The 17,082-nt window shown below is 42.4% G+C and overlaps 1 protein-coding gene across 1 annotated transcript in view; it reads left to right on the top strand.

Moving 5' to 3' along the window:
• The window catches only part of AP4S1 (adaptor related protein complex 4 subunit sigma 1), a 50,835-nt gene that overhangs the window by 20,982 nt on the left and 12,771 nt on the right, over nucleotides 1-17,082 (top strand). Inside the window, exons 2-4 of the mRNA XM_084844258.1 lie at nucleotides 8,682-8,867; nucleotides 10,245-10,331; nucleotides 13,363-13,431. Of these exons, the coding sequence (XP_084700384.1) occupies nucleotides 8,730-8,867; nucleotides 10,245-10,331; nucleotides 13,363-13,431 (294 nt within the window). The 5' untranslated portion in view covers nucleotides 8,682-8,729. The remainder of the gene's footprint in view (nucleotides 1-8,681; nucleotides 8,868-10,244; nucleotides 10,332-13,362; nucleotides 13,432-17,082) is intronic.

Raw genomic sequence — 17,082 nt, 5'->3', positions numbered from 1 at the left:
CTACAGAAGCTTGTAAAATGAGTTTGACGAGATCCTATGGCAGAACAGGGACATTGAGCATGGGTATACCATGAGTAGTAACAACTCTACAGTGCTGTCCCCAATTCTCAAAAAAACTATAGTCTCTGCACAAGAAATCTATACTCAAGGCTCTTGTGTAATGCCTTAATATAGTAGAGTCCATAATACAGTCTACAGGAAACTAATATTTGAATGTTTAGCTTTTTCTAATGTGCTTTCTGTTAGATAATCTGAATTAGAAGCCTAGATTCTATTGCAAGTAAAGAAAGATTAGCTACACTTGAGTATAGTTCAATTCTATGCAGGTTTAGAAAGAAAAAGTCCTACAGCTTCCAGCATGAAATATGCATAGGATTGTACCCTAAGGCTGCTATCCTATGCACATTCAATAGGAACGTCCTATTGAACTCAGTGGGGCTTCTGAGTAGACATGTAAAGTACATATTAATGGTGCCAGAAACCCAAAATGAAAATGGATGGGACTATAAATGTTAAATGGGGAATATATGAGCCAGGATTAAAAGGGGTGTGAGTGGTGTTCTACATATGCACCAGAGTATTTCCAGCCCCCTTTTCCACTGCAGCCCTTTCTGGCTCCCTAAAAACCAGTCCTGAGGGTCAAGAGACCCTCCCTAAATAGTGCAATGCAGCTCAGGGAGGAACCAGCAATACACACATATGCGTGCGCATAAGGAAATATTTTCTCTTTGATCCGAGCATATGTCTACTAAAACAGTGTTTGGGGAAAGCTGTCTGAAAAATAAAATTTCTAGTTATTCATCAGAATAGACTGTAGAAGACTTGTTGGATCCCTTTGTACATTTATTCATTCCAGAAAATGTTTTAAAAACGATTTAAAAGATAGAGGATAAATTCACACAATGGCCCCATTCACACGATCGCCGTGGCTTAAACAAGCCATGGTGCATGCCTGGCACCAGCTTCTTGTTGGGTCATTTAAAGTTTGTTTCCCCTTTCAACAAGCCATGCTGCCCAGGTTCGGAGAACACAATAAGCCTTGCCCGGGTGGGTAATTAGGCAAATAGTGCCTGGCACGTGTCATGGCTTTAACATTTGGAGATTTGGAAAGGCTGCTGTGACCCATCCCCAGACTTAGAACTGTGCCATCTTTCCCCTGCACTGAAATATACACAGGGGCACTGAGGGTCAGTTGAAGTTCACGTATTACTCGCTACAGTATCAAGTCATGACTTGTATGTGTAAAACAGCCATCACAGATCAAACTCCAAGACAGAGCTTTAATATCACTAGTCATTATTTAAGAAGCAATGCTGTTTAGTTCATTCATTCAGCTGCAAGTCATCAGATGATAAACCACCAAAGATATACAGGTGTGTACAGGTATGTGTGAATCTGTGCTTATACTGTACTCGAACACTGCTAGATGGCTAGGAAAGCAATCCCTGATTAGTTCTTCCCAAAGAAAGGGGCTAGATAGCTTTTTCTTGGCAGGATTGGAATGTTGCTTGACAGCAGCAGTGCAAACCAGTCTGTGAAAGTCTGTAGGGCTTGTTTTTTACTTATATTTCAAAAGTAATATGAACTCTGCAAGGGTGGGGGACCTATTAAAATGGTCCGCCCCCGGAGATTAATGGATTCCGATGGATTCCAGAGGGCTCTGGGGGATTTTCCTGCTGGTATGGCTGGTGCTCCTGTCGAAGCCCAGGTCGCTCTGTGGAATGCAGAGATGACTCGGGCGGTTGACACGATTGCGCCCAAGCGCCCTCTCCCTCTGAGCAGAGCCCGGCCAGTTCCTTGGTATACACCTGAGCTGAGGGCAATGAAGCAAGAGGGGAGACGGCTAGAATGCAGGTGGAGGAAAACTTGTGCTGAGTCTGACCGAACACAGGTAAGAGCCCACTATCGAGCCTACTCTGTGGCAGTGAGGGTGGCAAAGAGGCAGTTCTTTTCCACCAGCATTGCATCTTCTCAGTGTCGTCCAGCGGAGTTTTTCTGAGTGGTTCGCGGCCTGTTACATTCTGGGCCAGGGAGAGAGACGGTGGAACCCTCGGTAGCACGCTGTGACAAGTTTGCGCGGCACTTTGAGGATAAAGTCGCTCAGATTCGTCATGAATTGGACACCACCATTAATTCAGTTCCATTGGTAGAGGCGTTCAGAGCACCGTCTGGTCCAGTTTTATTGGATGAGTTTCAGTTATTGAGGCCTGAGGATGCGGACAAGGTGCTTGGCCAAGTCCGATCGACCACTTGTGTGCTTGACCCTTGCCCTTCATGGCTTATTAAATCAAACAAGGAGGGGTTGTCCGGCTGGGTCCAGGAGGTTGTAAATTCCTCCTTGAGAGAGGGAGTGGTGCCTGCTGCTTTAAAAGAGGCAGTAATTAGACCACTCCTGAAAAAGCCTAACCTGGACCCAGAGGATGTTAACAATTATAGGCCAGTGGCCAACATCCCCTTCCTGGGCAAGGTGCTTGAGTGGGTGGTTGTAGGACAGCTCCAGGCACTCTTGAATGAAACGGATTATCTAGATCCATTTCAATCGGGCTTCAGGCCTGGTTTTGGAACGGAAACTGCCTTGGTCGCCCTGTGGGATGACCTCTGCCGGGAGAGGGACAGGGGGAGTGCGACCCTGTTGATTCTCCTGGACCTCTCAGCGGCTTTCGATACCATCGACCATGGTATCCTTCTGGATAGGTTGTCTGGGTTGGGAGTTGGAGGCACTGCACTACAGTGGTTCTGCTCCTACTTGGATGGCCGATTCCAGAAGGTGGTGCTGGGAGATTATTGCTCTGTGCCATGGCAATTGTGCCATGGGGTTCCACAGGGCTCTATTTTATCCCCCATGCTGTTTAACATCTACATGAAACCGCTGGGGGAGGTTATCCGGAGGTGTGGGCTGAGGTGCCATCAATATGCGGATGACACCCAGCTCTACCTCTCTTTCTCATCAAACCCAGGTGAGGCAGTGGCTGTTCTGAACCAGTGCCTGGGCATGGTAATGGACTGGATGAGGACTAATAAACTGAAACTCAATCCAGACAAGACGGAGGTACTGTTAGTGGGTGGTTCATCTGCCCGGCTAGGTGATATTCAACCTGTTCTGGAGGGGGTTGCACTCCCCCTAAAGGATCAGGTTCGTAGTTTGGGGGTGCTGTTGGATCCAGAACTGTCACTTGAGGCACAGGTGAACTCAGTGGCACGGAGCACTTTTTATCAGCTTAGGCTGGTATACCAACTACGCCCTTATCTGGACAGAGATAGCCTAGCTACAGTTATCTATGCTCTGATAACTTCTCGTCTGGATTACTGCAATGCGTTATACGTGGGGCTGCCTTTGAAAACGGTCCAGAAACTTCAGCTGGTCCAAAATAGGGCAGCAAGATTGTTAACAGGGACTGGCCTGCGAGCTCATATTACGCCAGTACTTTTCCAGCTGCACTGGCTGCCAGTCCATTTCCGGGCCCGATTCAAAGTGCTGGTGTTAACATTCAAAGCCCTTAACGGCTTGGGGCCAGGTTACCTGAAGGATCGCCTCCTCCCATATGTGCCTGCCCGGACCTTAAGATCATCATCAGCGGCCCTTCTCCGTGAGCCCCTGCCAAAGGAAGTGAGGCAGGTGGCTACTAGGAGGAGGGCTTTTTCTGTTGTGGCACCCCGGCTCTGGAATGAGCTCCCTAGTGAGGTTCGCCTGGCGCCTACATTGTACTCCTTTTGGCGCCAGGTGAAGACCTTTTTATTTTCCCAGGCATTTTAGCTTTCTAAATTTTTATCTTTGCTGTTTTAAATCTGTATTTTAAACTCCTGTACTGCTGCTAGGTTTTCTTGTGGTTGTATTGTTATATTGTGGTTTTAATGTTCTATATATTTTAAATTGTTTTATTGTGTGTTGTTTGGTTTTAATTTTTGTGAACCGCCCAGAGAGCTTCGGCTATTGGGCGGTATAGAAATGAAATAAAATAAATAAATAAATAAATAAATAAGAAATGAACAACATTGCTGTGGAACGTGGAAAAACTGAAATATATTTGAGACGGAGGTGATGTGATGTGCATGACACATCACTCCAATCCACAAGAAACAACCAGCATTCACACATCCAGTTTATAATAATAATTATTATTTTTAAAGAAAAATTTATAAGCAAACAGATTTTAAAATCTGAAATGTTTTGGCATAAAATGCCAGTTTCAAAACTCGCATTTGTGACTGAAGCTGGCATTTTATGCCAAAACATTTCAGATTTTAAAATCTGTTTGTTGATTATGCTTTTATTTTTTTTTTTAAGAAAAATTTAACTGGATGCACAATTGCTGGTCGTTTATTGCGGTTTGAAATGCATCCTTTGGCAGAAGGCATTTAATCAGGCTATCTGAGTGATAAAGCATTGCATATAAGTATCTAATTTTTAATTAAAATTACATTAAAATGACTGTTAATTACTCTTAGTCCAGGCTTTGGCTGCATCAAACTTGTATATTTTATGTATTAAAATATCAGCACACAACCAGTTCCCAATTATGAAAATTAGGAATATTAGATACATATGCTACTGTATATTTACTACTTGGTCTTGAGTTGAGAACTTCAGATTAACATTCTGAATGGGTTCTCAAATACTTGGAATGTTTTACTGTTGATAACAGTAGTACATGCACCCCTTGCTAAAGAAGCCCGATCTGTTTACATGACCTGAAGTAAGTATTTACCTATTTCTAACCTGCATTTATGAGCATGGTGATGGAGCACATAGTACCTGTTCATCTACAGACATTCTTGGTGAATACAGCTTTTCTTGACCCCTTTTAGTACAAGTTCAGACCATGTTTGGGAACAGAAACCAATGTAGGGTGCAATCCTATGCATGTTTAGACAGTGTAAAAAAAATCCTACAATTCCTAGCAGTTGTAGGAGTTGTAGGACTTTTTTTCTGCTTAAACATGCATAGGATTGTGCCCTTAGTTGTCCTGGAAATAGACTGGGATATGTGACTGTTAGTCAACCATACTGAGATGTGCTGAGAGTTCAGGAAGCAGCAATGAGTCTTGGGGGTCAAAGGCTCTGCATTGCAGTGGTTCTGGTCCTACTTGATGAGTAGCCGGTAGAATACAATGATGGATGTTTGCACTATCCCATGAGAATGATTACAACACCCCTTGTAAACAGTATTTGCTACTCAAATGGTACTTAAAAATGGGATGGAGTTAAAACTACAGACGTATACTTTACTGTTGAACATTTGTTGCAAGAAATTCCAACAAAGAGCCCAAATTACACTTGCCATAGCCATTTTCTCTATACACCTGTGGAACACATACATAGAGCTCCCTGGAAGAATTGATAAAGGCATGTCTGAAACCTAAGTACAGTTATGTTGGACACTGAGTAAGTCCTTTGTAGAAACTGAGACAGCCATTTGTTATTATTGCTTTAACATGGGTGGGGCTGATGACTTCTAATCTAAACCAAGGTTGGAGAAATTAAATCATCACACCTGACTACAGATTGAGCTTTGCAACCATTAGTCATGCTAAAAGGGTACTCATGAGCAATTCTGTTCACAGACTTACTGGAATAAATGGGCGACTGTGAGCAATAGATAAATTGCAGATAGTGATGTTATGGCTGCTGTTGTGGAAGACTACCTGCAGAGAGGTGGTATGGGAACAGCATTGTATCTAGCATGCTGAACTCAGGCAAGGACTGGCCCAATGCATAGCATGTCAGAACTCATAGCAAGATAGTGTCTGGGTGGTAGATAGATGATGAAATTTGCTTTGCATAATTCACATAGAATGCCTCATGGTTATTTAATAAATGTGTCATGAAACTGATGCTGAAGTAATTCCGTGCATGGCTAATTCCAGCTTTGTCAGGGTGTTTCTGTGTTCTGACGCATCCATAGCAGGTACCCATGAGCCAAGGCAGGCCAGTGATTGCAGCACCATGGAAAGCTTCAAGTGAGCAAGAGAGTCACCGTCCTCTTAACCCTTTCTTGGCATAGGTCATCCATTCCAAAACCAGGGTTAAAGCTCAATTGAAATGGGTCTAGAAAATCTGTTTCACCAAGAGTGTCTGGAGTTGGTTAGCCACCACCTGCTCCAATACTTTTCCCAAGAATGGGAGGTTTGTAGTTGGTCTATAATTGTTCGTATCTTCTGGGACACCACCACTAATGGTACTGTGGAGTCTAGAAATGTGAAGTTTAGATTGTGACAGGTGTGAGCAACTTTATCTTCAAAGGGTCTCTCAAGCCTATCACGGTATTCTCGTAAGGGTCCTGCCATCCTTCTCTTTGGGCCAGAATGTAACAGGCCTCTAATCACCCAGAAAAGCTCCACTGGACAAGAGTGAGAAGATGTAACGGTGGTGGAAAATAACATTTTTTGCTACCACGACGGCCACATAATAGCCTCGATAATGAGCTCTAATTTGTATTTGATTTGAGTCTTCTTCACCTGCATTCCAGCCATCTCTTCTGTTGCTTCATCACCCTTAACTCAGGTGTATACCAAAGAACTGCCAGGGATATACTCAGAGGGAGAGGGCACTTATGTGTGATTGATTATCACTGCTTAAATCATCACTGTATTATTCAGAGTGACCAGGAGATCAACAGGACCACCAGCTATGCTAACCTGAAAATCCCCTTTCCAGAATCCACTTAAATCCAACAGGCTCTGGGATCAGACCATTGTAATGAGGAGCTGGTTACCCCTTTTCCTGCACACTGTTTTTCTGATCCAGTCCCTCTCTCCCCTGGAGCAGCGTTGTGGGAGCAATTTGGATTGTAAAAATGGCTCCCCCAATGCTGCAGTCATGATCCATATGAGAGGCCTTGCAACTGTTTTGCCCTTTAAAGAAACCTGCAGGAAATCTGTTAATGGCTTGCTTGCTGACTTATCTAATTTGGCCATCAATCATGACTCTCCCATTTAAAGGAATGGGACTAAAGTCAGTCATGACTACCTTGTTCTATTGGGTTTAGTGGAGTTTAACTCAGGATTGACTTTAGCTGGATTGGGACTTTTATGTGCATTTGCTTTTATTCTGCTCACTTAAAACAACTTTTAATTAGGGCTGTAACCCAATTAAAGAAATCCTAATCGATTAATTCTGTTTTAGTTGGTTGACTGATCAATTAAATCTGTGTTAATTTGCATATGCTTAAAAGCAATATTTCTTAAGGGTAAAAATACTGTCTCTAGATGTTGCATGTACTAATTACCACAGGCACCATCTTACAGGCATTCCCTTCCATGTGAAATAGAACAGAAATGCCTCATCTAAGACACACTTGCTGCTGACAATTTGTGTAGCTACTCGCTTTAAAAATAATTTCATTTAAAAAAATCTGCCACCCAGTTTATCAGGGATACTTTTTTAAATGGTCACAAGTTTCTGAGCGATTAATCAAACTGATTGACTAAACATGGTAGCCCTGCCAATAAATAACGTTTAATCGTTTACATAAGATTGGATCCAAAGTTCCATGAGTGGAATGGAGATTGGAGGGCCCTCTGTAACTTAATGGGAGGTAACACTGAGGGCTGCAGGAGAGGGGGGAATCAGCAAAAATTGCCTTCTACCCCTTTCTGTTCAAAAAGGCTCTGCTAGATCCATGCCCCTTCTGCCAACAGAAGGGACTGTTCTGTGACTGGAAGGACTACACTGGATCCAAGCTGTGACATATAGCTTTTTCCTAGTAGTTACTTTATAAGCATGATAGCTTTTTCCTATTGTAGCAATATTTATAAAGACCTCTCAAGTATCTGTGATTCATTATATTCAATTTGTCATATCTGAATCTCACCCTTTCTTCCAGGAGCTCAGTGTGGCATATATAGGGTTATTTCATTTTAGCCTCACAACAACCTGTGAGGTAAGTTAGGCTGAAATCTAGTGACTTTCCCAAAACCACCCAGTGAGCTTCATCACTGAGTGAGGATTAAACTATGTAAGATAATTAGATACTGTACAAAGACTAGCTCTCCAGGTAATTTTGATAGGATATTACCAATTTCTGTCTCTTATCTTTATGGACTTTATGTTTGGGATAAGAAAAGCTGAAGAATATTACTAAAATAGCCTGGTACGATGGCCCACACACTTGGTGGCCTTTATGTAGGCCTAAGTAAATGAACCTGTACATTTTCCCCACAGATACTTTCAGAGTAAGACAGCAGCATCACCTGTTGAACATCTACATCTTTCAGTGAATGGCTCTGTTGATAGCACATTAATGCAGAGCAAAAAGAAAAAAAAATCTGCATCATTCTATTTTCTAGCCTTTCAGTTTTCTGCAGAACACCATTCTTCCACAGTGGCTACATGGTTTCCACCCACATACCTGCTAAACATATCTCCCTTCTGGAATTTGTTGGGTGAGAGGGCGGCTCTGTACTGGAAAATGTCTGCTAGAATTTATATATTAGTAAAGCATCTAGTAGCTAAAGTTCTGTGAGAGTAGTTCATGTAAAGCTCCAGCCTCTCTAAGGCTTCCATAGTTCGCCTACCAGGCAGTTGGTTGGGTTGGCTTGTGTGACTTCAGCAGCCTCACTCACCTAACCCTACAATCGCAGGCTGAAAAAGGTTGACCCTAACCCAAAGCCAATTCAGAAGATAAAGCAGTTCATTTTCTGACAGATTTATGTACTTCGCATTTCTGATTTCTTCCATTTCAGTTTTGACCATCTAACCTCAAAAAGGATATTTAGAGCAGACCACAAAACATGATCAAGTTTTTTCTGATGGTGAACAAACAAGGCCAAACAAGACTCTCTCGTTATTATGAATACATGGACCTTCATAAACGGACAATACTGGAAGCTGAAGTAATCAAGCATTGCCTTTCTCGTTCAAAGGAACAAGTATGTCTTTTGTTCTTACATGGATCATTTAGGGCCATACTACATGTGACTGGGGCTTTCAAGTTGGCTTAAGGCTTTCAAGTTAGGTCAGCCCCAATCATGGATAAAGTGAGAGTGTGTATGTGTGTATATATGAGTGTGATTAAAAGTGCAAAAGGGATGTGTGCACATGGGATTTCCCCACCGCCACTTTTGACCCAGCTAGGTTCTCTTTCCATTTCAGAACCTGGCTAGGGGGGAAATGACCTTGAGTGGATGGACTGCAGGGGGGAAAACAGTGGTGGAAAGAGGTTTTGGCATCCTTGGCTGGGCAATCTTTGTCCCCTAAATTGCGCCCACTACTTTACACTGTATAAAAATTAACTTTTCAGGACTTCACATTAGGAGCAATTTGTATCTATTTTTAATGTCTTCTATTCTTTGGTTCACCCTCTGATACGTTAATATTGGTATTTCATACAGAAGTATGTTCTCTCAAGAAAACCATTCTTTTTATATCGCTAACCTGCAAACTGTTGCTAAGGTAATAGAAGCAAAATCACTTAAAAGTTCCTTTCATTTCAGCATGACAGTGGACTACTTCATAGCCCAGAGCCATTCCCTTTTTGTTCCTGCTAAGGTTACTTCGGAGTGTGAATGTTTGCCACCAGTATCTCAAGACCCTGACAAAACCTATGATACTGGTGTGGCTTTGGGTCAGGTCCTTGTAGGGCAAAGCTTGAATGTGATAGGGAAGTCATCAACATGGCATTACATACAAACAAGGGGTTGGAGCCAGGTTTAGTTCTGCTTAGAGTAGACCTATTAAAATTAATGGAACTTAAGTTAATGATGACAACTTAAGTCCCTTTGATTTCAATAGGTCTACTTTAAGTAGGACTATATCTGGATCCAGCCTAAGGAGAGGGTGTGTGTTTGGAGGAAGGGGTATCTTTTCTTTTCTTTTCTTTTCTTTTCTTTTGTTATTACTTTTCCAGAGCTTTCTGGATGGTTCACAACAATTAAAACCATAAAATACAAGGAATATATGGGGAAGGGGAATAAAAGCTTCACCCTCATTCACCTTCTTTAACGGCTCTGTATTGTTTTAAGCAGTTTTCTTCCAACCAAGCTCCAGTGCCAGACATCTGTCCAATAATATCTAGCTTGACTATAAGACTCTGTCTTGATTTGGCTCATTGTTTGCAAGCAATATTGACACTGGTTTTTTTTGCAATTTTATACACCTTGTTAGCTTATTTCATTCATACCTGCATAAACTGGAAACTGTCCAGAAATATACTCTTGTGATGAAATAGAAAATCAGATCAATTATTAAATAATCAGGTATGTATCATGTATCAATTTATATCCTTTACTTTTTGTCCTTTTTTTTAGTGTTCCTTCATTGAGTACAAAGATTTTAAGCTGGTGTATAGGCAATATGCTGCTCTTTTCATAGTGGTTGGAATTAATGAAACAGAGGTATGTGTTTACATCTTACCTATGCAAAGATAAAGACATACATAGCTCTAAGGCAGGGGTGCAGAACCATTTTAAAGTGGGAGGCCCAATTTCCCCCACCAAGCCCACCAATACATAGCTTTTATTATGCGAATTAGCCAGATCAACAAAGCTTCAGATTACAGACTTTCCCAGCCTCCAGCAACCTAGCGCCAAGATCTCTAATTAGCTTTGCACAATACTCCATAGACTCCCTGAAGATCCCGTTGATGGATGCACTATTGCTATGAAAGTTGCAATGAAACTGGCACCAGCCAGCCCTATGAAACCTTAGTGGCTTTTCTGGTCCTGCCCTCAGGGAGGGCCTTCCCCTAGGGACATCTTTCAATCTTGTAGAATGCCTTACTTCCTGAAGTTGCTCCTCCCACTTGACCCAATGTCTGATTCCAGCATCCATCATTCCCAATTCCTCCCTCCCCGTAAGATCTTATATTTCCACAGACACAACATCTCTGTTTGGCTTTGATCCAACTGATTAACTGGCCTCTGGACAGATTCCTCTCTTCCCCTGTCTCCCTGCTCTATCTCCTGAAACCGTAGTAACTCCCGCACTGCTTCTCCCTCTTTCTCATTGGACTTGGAGTCCATTCCCATGCCCTGTCAAGATGCTTCTGCAGAGGTACTGGGCCCAATCTTTACAACTGTGGGGTAGATGACATCAGTCGGTGTGGCCACACCTGCTGACATCATCAACTTGCCCCCTTCCCTTTCCCCCCCTTGTTTTTTCATGCCTCTCGCAGCATGTGGAAAGGGACTCCTGGTGCTGGCCAAGTCCCTGGCTTTGTGTGGTACCGCCATGGATGCCGTGCACTGCACGAAGCAACTCAACCCACACCAGAATGAGCAGCTGCCCTTCCCAGCTGCCCTTCCCAGCACAGGACGAGTCCTTGGCTTCATGCACTGCCACCAAGGGCAAGTGCAAAGTGACTTGGCCCTGGCAGTCACTTCCCAGCGTGGGCCAAACCCTTAGCTTTGCACAGTGCCTTCATACAAGCGTGTTGCTTCATTTTCCTCTTAATATTCACGTGTGATCCAATACTTCATCTTGTGTCCTTCCCTCTGAGCACCACCTAGCTCTCCCACCACATGACCACTGCAGCATAATGGAAGAAGGAAAGCCCACATTTGCCTCAGAATTGCAGGAGCCATTCATCCCAGTGGTGGCATCCTCTGTCCCACTTCCAGAGATGAGCTTCACTGAAGGGCAGAGTTCACCTTTGTGGCTCCCTTCCTCCCAGCCATCTATGCCAAAAAATTCTCCCATCCTGCTATTCCATGCAACCCCTCCTCCCCAGCTGGTCCCTGCAAGATCTCTTCCTACCCCAAGACCAAAGCTGGAATCAGATAGCTACAGATTTCTGCTCCTATTTTATTCCCAAACAGCGCTAAGATGGGCCAAAATGGGAGTGCTGAAATGGCAGTGGACAGAGCTCTGCCCTGTTTGGTAGGCAAATACTTTCCTTTTTAAGCCATAATGGCCAAGGCAGCAGCTTGTGCCTAGTCCATTAAACAGCTCCATAAGACTAGTCTGTGAAAAATATCTAATTAACAGATGTACAAATGCCAGAAAAAATCAATTCAAAGGTTTAGCATTGTTATTTAGATCCAAGGGCTAGAAAGGAGGACACAAACAGAGATTTGACTAGAGACCCGAGTTACGTTCTGCAATTAGTTTGTATGTGGACTGTGCAACTGGAACATTGCTTTGACCCATCTAAATCTGTTAGCTTGATTGTTTCTCGTTAACTTCAGTTGATTGATTTGTGTATGGTATCTCTGATTTCAGGATGTGTTTACTCCATGTTTTGATACATTTGCCAACTGATGTCACAACCAGGCATAAACAGACACACAAACACAATCATAATCATTTCCATTGTTTGGGGTCCATGCATCTGATGAAACTGGCTCTTCCCTATGAAAGCTGATCCCAGAATCAGTTTGTAAGGATTCATTGCTTGACCCTGAGTAAAATCAAAGTTACTTTTCTACTATAAAATACCTTTGAGAAAACCCTAAAACTGCAAATGCATTCTCAGCCAAAACTTTTGCATGTACTTCCTGATACAGATCCGACCACTAAGTCATATTAATTTACAACTATATGCAGTGTATTATTTATACTGTTTTAATCCTATGCATGTCTTTTCAGAAATAAGCCCCATTGAGTTCAATGGGGCTTACTCCCAAGTAAGTGGGGATAGGATTGCAGCCTTAGTATGAGAATACAGGAAGATGCATAATGGACAATTTTGTCTTCACTCTTTCTTTCCACTGTTTCTCCTTTCTGCTTCTCTCTGTCTTTGCCAGCCTTGTCCTCACAAAAAACAAAGAACCCAACAAAAATCAAATGCCAATGGCTGAATAGTCAAAACAAGGTTTGATAGCTATTGGGCTGAAAACATCAAATTTAAATGTGTTAAAATCTATGTTTTTGGATTTTTTTAAAAGCATCAATTTTTATCCACCCTGCTATGTTGTATTTCTGTCTTAACTCCTCTGCCTGCTTGATCCAACTCCTCCACCACATAAGCACAGAACATCTAGCCTGTATATTTGCATATGTGACTTTAATCTTAGAAACAGAAAGTCCAGAACTTTCAAGAAGCAAGAGCTATTAGTTAGGCTAGACAGAGTCATTTTTATGAGATGAAAAACTTAAAGTAATGCCCATGTTTAATTGGTAAGTAACTTCATTTTTATGAGACTATATGTGGATTTAGTACTTGAAGGATGAGATTTAATTGTAACTATGTTATGTTCAAGTTAGAGAGAAATTTAGTATTATATGTATGTTTTAATCTAAAAACTGGTTTAAATAATAAAAACATCCTTTTTTATTTTAAAAAATCATCAATTTTTATCCACCCTGATTCTAATTTTATTTATCTAAAACTTAAATTTATCATACCTGTAAGCTTTATAAGAAATGCAAAAAGTTTAGCAGGCCTGTTCACTGGTTCCTTTTGATGTATTTTCAAATGAATTCCAGAACGAAATGGCTGTATATGAACTAATTCATAATTTTGTGGAGGTGCTGGACAAGTATTTCAGCAGAGTGGTGAGTATGATGTGTAACCAAATACAAGCTTCTCCCTTTTTCAGAAATTGTTGGCAAAATTAATTACACTTATTACATTTTCGATGCATCTGTCTGAAACACCATAGATACCTAAAACACCAAGAGTGTCATAGTTTTCTGTACAAGGCACAACTAAGAACATAAGAACAGCCATACTGGATCAGACCAAGGGTCCATCTAATCCAGCATTCTGCTCACACAGTGGTCAACCAGCTGTCAACCAGGAACCCACAAGCAGGGCATGAGTGCAAAAGCACCCTCCTGCCCATGTTCCTCAGCAACTGGTGTGCATAGGCTCACTGCCTCTGGTCCTGGAGGTAGCACATTGCCATCAAGACTAGTAGCCATTGATAGTCTTTTCCTCCAGGAATTTGTCTAACCCCCTTTTAAAGCCATCCAAATTGGTGGCCATCACTACATCCTGTGGTAGAGAATTCCATAGTTTAACTATTCGCTGTGTGAGGAAGTACTTCTTTTTATCTGTCCTGAATCTCCCACCAAACTCCATTGAAACTCATGGGAGATGCAATGACTGTCAACCTTTAGGTCGTGCCTTAGTGAGCCCTTTCCTTAACTTATGGTTTTGCTTCTCTCTTTTCATCACTATAGTCCAGCACAGCTGAGAACATAACAGCCATGCTAGTTCAGACCAAAAGGTTATCTAGTCCAGCATTCTGTTCCCAGAATGGCCAACCAGATGCCCATGGGAAGCCCACAAGCAGGATATGAGTGCAATAGCACCCTCCTGGTCATGTTCCCTAGCAACTGGTACTCAGAGGTTTGTTGTTGTTGTTGTCGTTCAGTCGTGTCCGACTCTTCGTGACCCCATGGACCATAGCACGCCAGGCCTTCCTGTCCTCCGCTCTCTCCCGGAGTGTGCTCAACTTCATATTCATTGCATTGGTGATGCTATCTAGCCATCTCATCCTCTGTCGTCCCCTTCTCCTTTTGCCTTCAGTCTTTCCCAGCATCAGGGTCTTTTCCAGAGAGTTTTCTCTTCGCATTAGGTGGCCAAAATATTTGAGCTTCAGCTTCAGTATCTGTCCTTCCAATGAGCACTCAAGGTTGATTTCCTTTAGGATGGACTGATTGGACCTTCTTGCAGTTCAGGGGACTCGTAAGAGTCTTCTCCAGCACCACAGTTCGAAAGCATCAATTCTTGGGTGCTCATCCTTACTTACAGTCCAGCTCTCACAGCCATACATTTCTACTGGGAAAACCATAGCTTTGATTATACGGACCTTTGTCGGCAAGGTGATGTCTCTGCTTCTTACTATGCTGTCTAGGTTTGCCATAGCTTTCCTCCCAAGGAGCAAGCGTCTTTTAATTTCATGGCTACAGTCACTGTCTGCGGTGATCTTGGAGCCCAAGAAAATAAAATCTGTCACTGCTTCCATTTCTTCCCCTTCTATATGCCAGGAAGTGATGGGGCCAGATGCCATGATCTTCGTTTTTTTAATGTTGAGTTTCAAACCAGTTTTTGCACTCTCCTCTTTCACCCTCAACAAGAGGCTCTTGAGATCCTCTTCACTTTCTGCCATTAGGGTGGTATCGTCTGCATATCGGAGGTTGTTGATAATTCTCCCAGCAATCTTAATTCCGACCTCTGATTCATCCAACCCGGCGTTTCTCATGATGTACTCTGCATATAAGTTAAATAAGCAGGGTGACAATATGCAGCCTTGTCGTACTCCTTTCCCAATTTTGAACCACTCGGTTGTTCCATGTCTGGTTCTTACTGTTGCTTCTTGACCCTCGTACAGGTTTCTCAGGAGACAGGTAAGGTGGTCTGGTACTCCCATCACTTTAAGAATTTGCCACAGTTTGTTGTGATCCACACAATCAAAGGCTTTAGCGTAGTCAATGAAGCAGAAATAGATGTTTTTCTGGAATTCTCTTGCTTTCTCCATGATCCAGCGAACATTGGCGATTTGATCTCTAGTTCCTCTGCCTCTTCGAAACCCAGCTTGTACTTCCGGTAGTTCTCGGTTCACATACTGCTGAAGCCTAGCTTGTAGGATTTTGAGCATCACCTTGTTGGCATGTGAAATTAGCGCAATTGTACGGTAGTTTGAACACTCTTTGGCATTGCCCTTCTTTGGAACTGGAATGTAAACTGACCTTTTCCAGTCTTGTGGCCATTGTTGAGTGTTCCAAATTTGTTGGCATATTGAATGCAGCACTTTAACAGCATCATCTTTTAGGATTTTAAATAGCTCAGCTGGAATACTGTCATCTCCGCTAGCTTTGTTGTTACCAATGCTTCCTAAGGCCCACTTGACTTCACTCTCGAGGATGTCCGGCTCAAGTTCAGTGACCGCACTATCATGGCTATCAGGGACATTCAGTTCTTTCCTGTATAGTTCTTCTGTGTATTCTTGCCACCTCTTCTTAATCTCATCTGCTTCTGTTAGGTCCCTGGCTTCTTTGTCCTTTATCATGCCCATCTTTGCACAAAACGTTCCCTTGATATCTCCAATTTTCTTGAAGAGATCTCTTGTCTTTCCCATTCTGTTGTTTTCCTCGATTTCTTTGCATTGTTCATTTAAGAAGGCCTTCTTGTCTCTCCTTGCTATTCTCCGGAACTCTGCATTCAGTTGGATATATCTTCCCCTTTCTCCCTTGCTTTTTGCTTCCCTTCTTTCCTCAGCTACTTGTAAAGCCTCCTCAGACAGCCACTTGGCTTTCTTGCATTTCTTTTTCTTTGGGATGGATTTCGTTGCTGCCTCCTGAACAATGTTATGGACCTCCATCCATAGTTCCTCAGGCACTCTGTCTATCAGGTCTAATCCCTTAAATCTATTCCTCACCTCCACTGTATATTCATAAGGGATATGATTGAGGTCATACCTGAATGGTTTAGTGGTTTTCCCTATGTTCTTCAATTTAAGCCGAAATTTTGCAACAAGAAGCTCATGATCTGAGCCACAGTCAGCTCCAGGTGTTGTTTTTACTGACTATATAGAGCTTCTCCATCTTTGACTGCAAAGGACATAATCAATCTGATTTCGATATTGACCATCTGGTGATGTCCATGTGTAGAGTCATCTCTTGTGCTGTTGGAAAAGAGTGTTTGCTATGATCAGCGTGTTCTCTTGGCAAAACTCTATTAGCTTTTGTCCTGCTTCATTTTGTACACCAAGGCCATGCCTGCCTGTTATCCCGGTGATTTCTTGACTTCCTACTTTAGCATTCCAATCCCCTATGATGAAGAGGACATCTTTTTTCTGTGTTAGTTCTAGAAGATGTTGTAGGTCTTCATAGAACCGATCAACCTCAGTTTTTTCGGCATCAGTGGTTGGGGCATAAACTTGAATTACTGTGATGTTGAATGGTTTGCCTTGGATTCGTACTGAGATCATTCTATCGTTTTTAAGATTGTACCCCAGTACTGTTTTTCCCATCCTTTTGTTGACTATGAGTGCTACTCCATTTCTTCTAAGGGATTCTTGCCCACAGTAGTAGATACGATAGTCACCTGAATTAAATTCGCCCATGCCTGTCCATTTTAGTTCGATGATTCCCAAGATGTCGATGTTCAATCTTGCCATTTCATGTTTGACCACCTCCAGCTTACCTTGATTCATTGATCTTACATTCCAGGTTCCTAAACAATATTGTTCTTTACAG

Source organism: Heloderma suspectum, chromosome 1 (assembly GCF_057233095.1).
Source record: "Heloderma suspectum isolate Gila_16-S chromosome 1, 16-S_ref, whole genome shotgun sequence".
Classification (NCBI taxonomy): domain Eukaryota; kingdom Metazoa; phylum Chordata; class Lepidosauria; order Squamata; family Helodermatidae; genus Heloderma; species Heloderma suspectum.
This window is presented reverse-complemented; position numbering and strand designations above follow the sequence as displayed.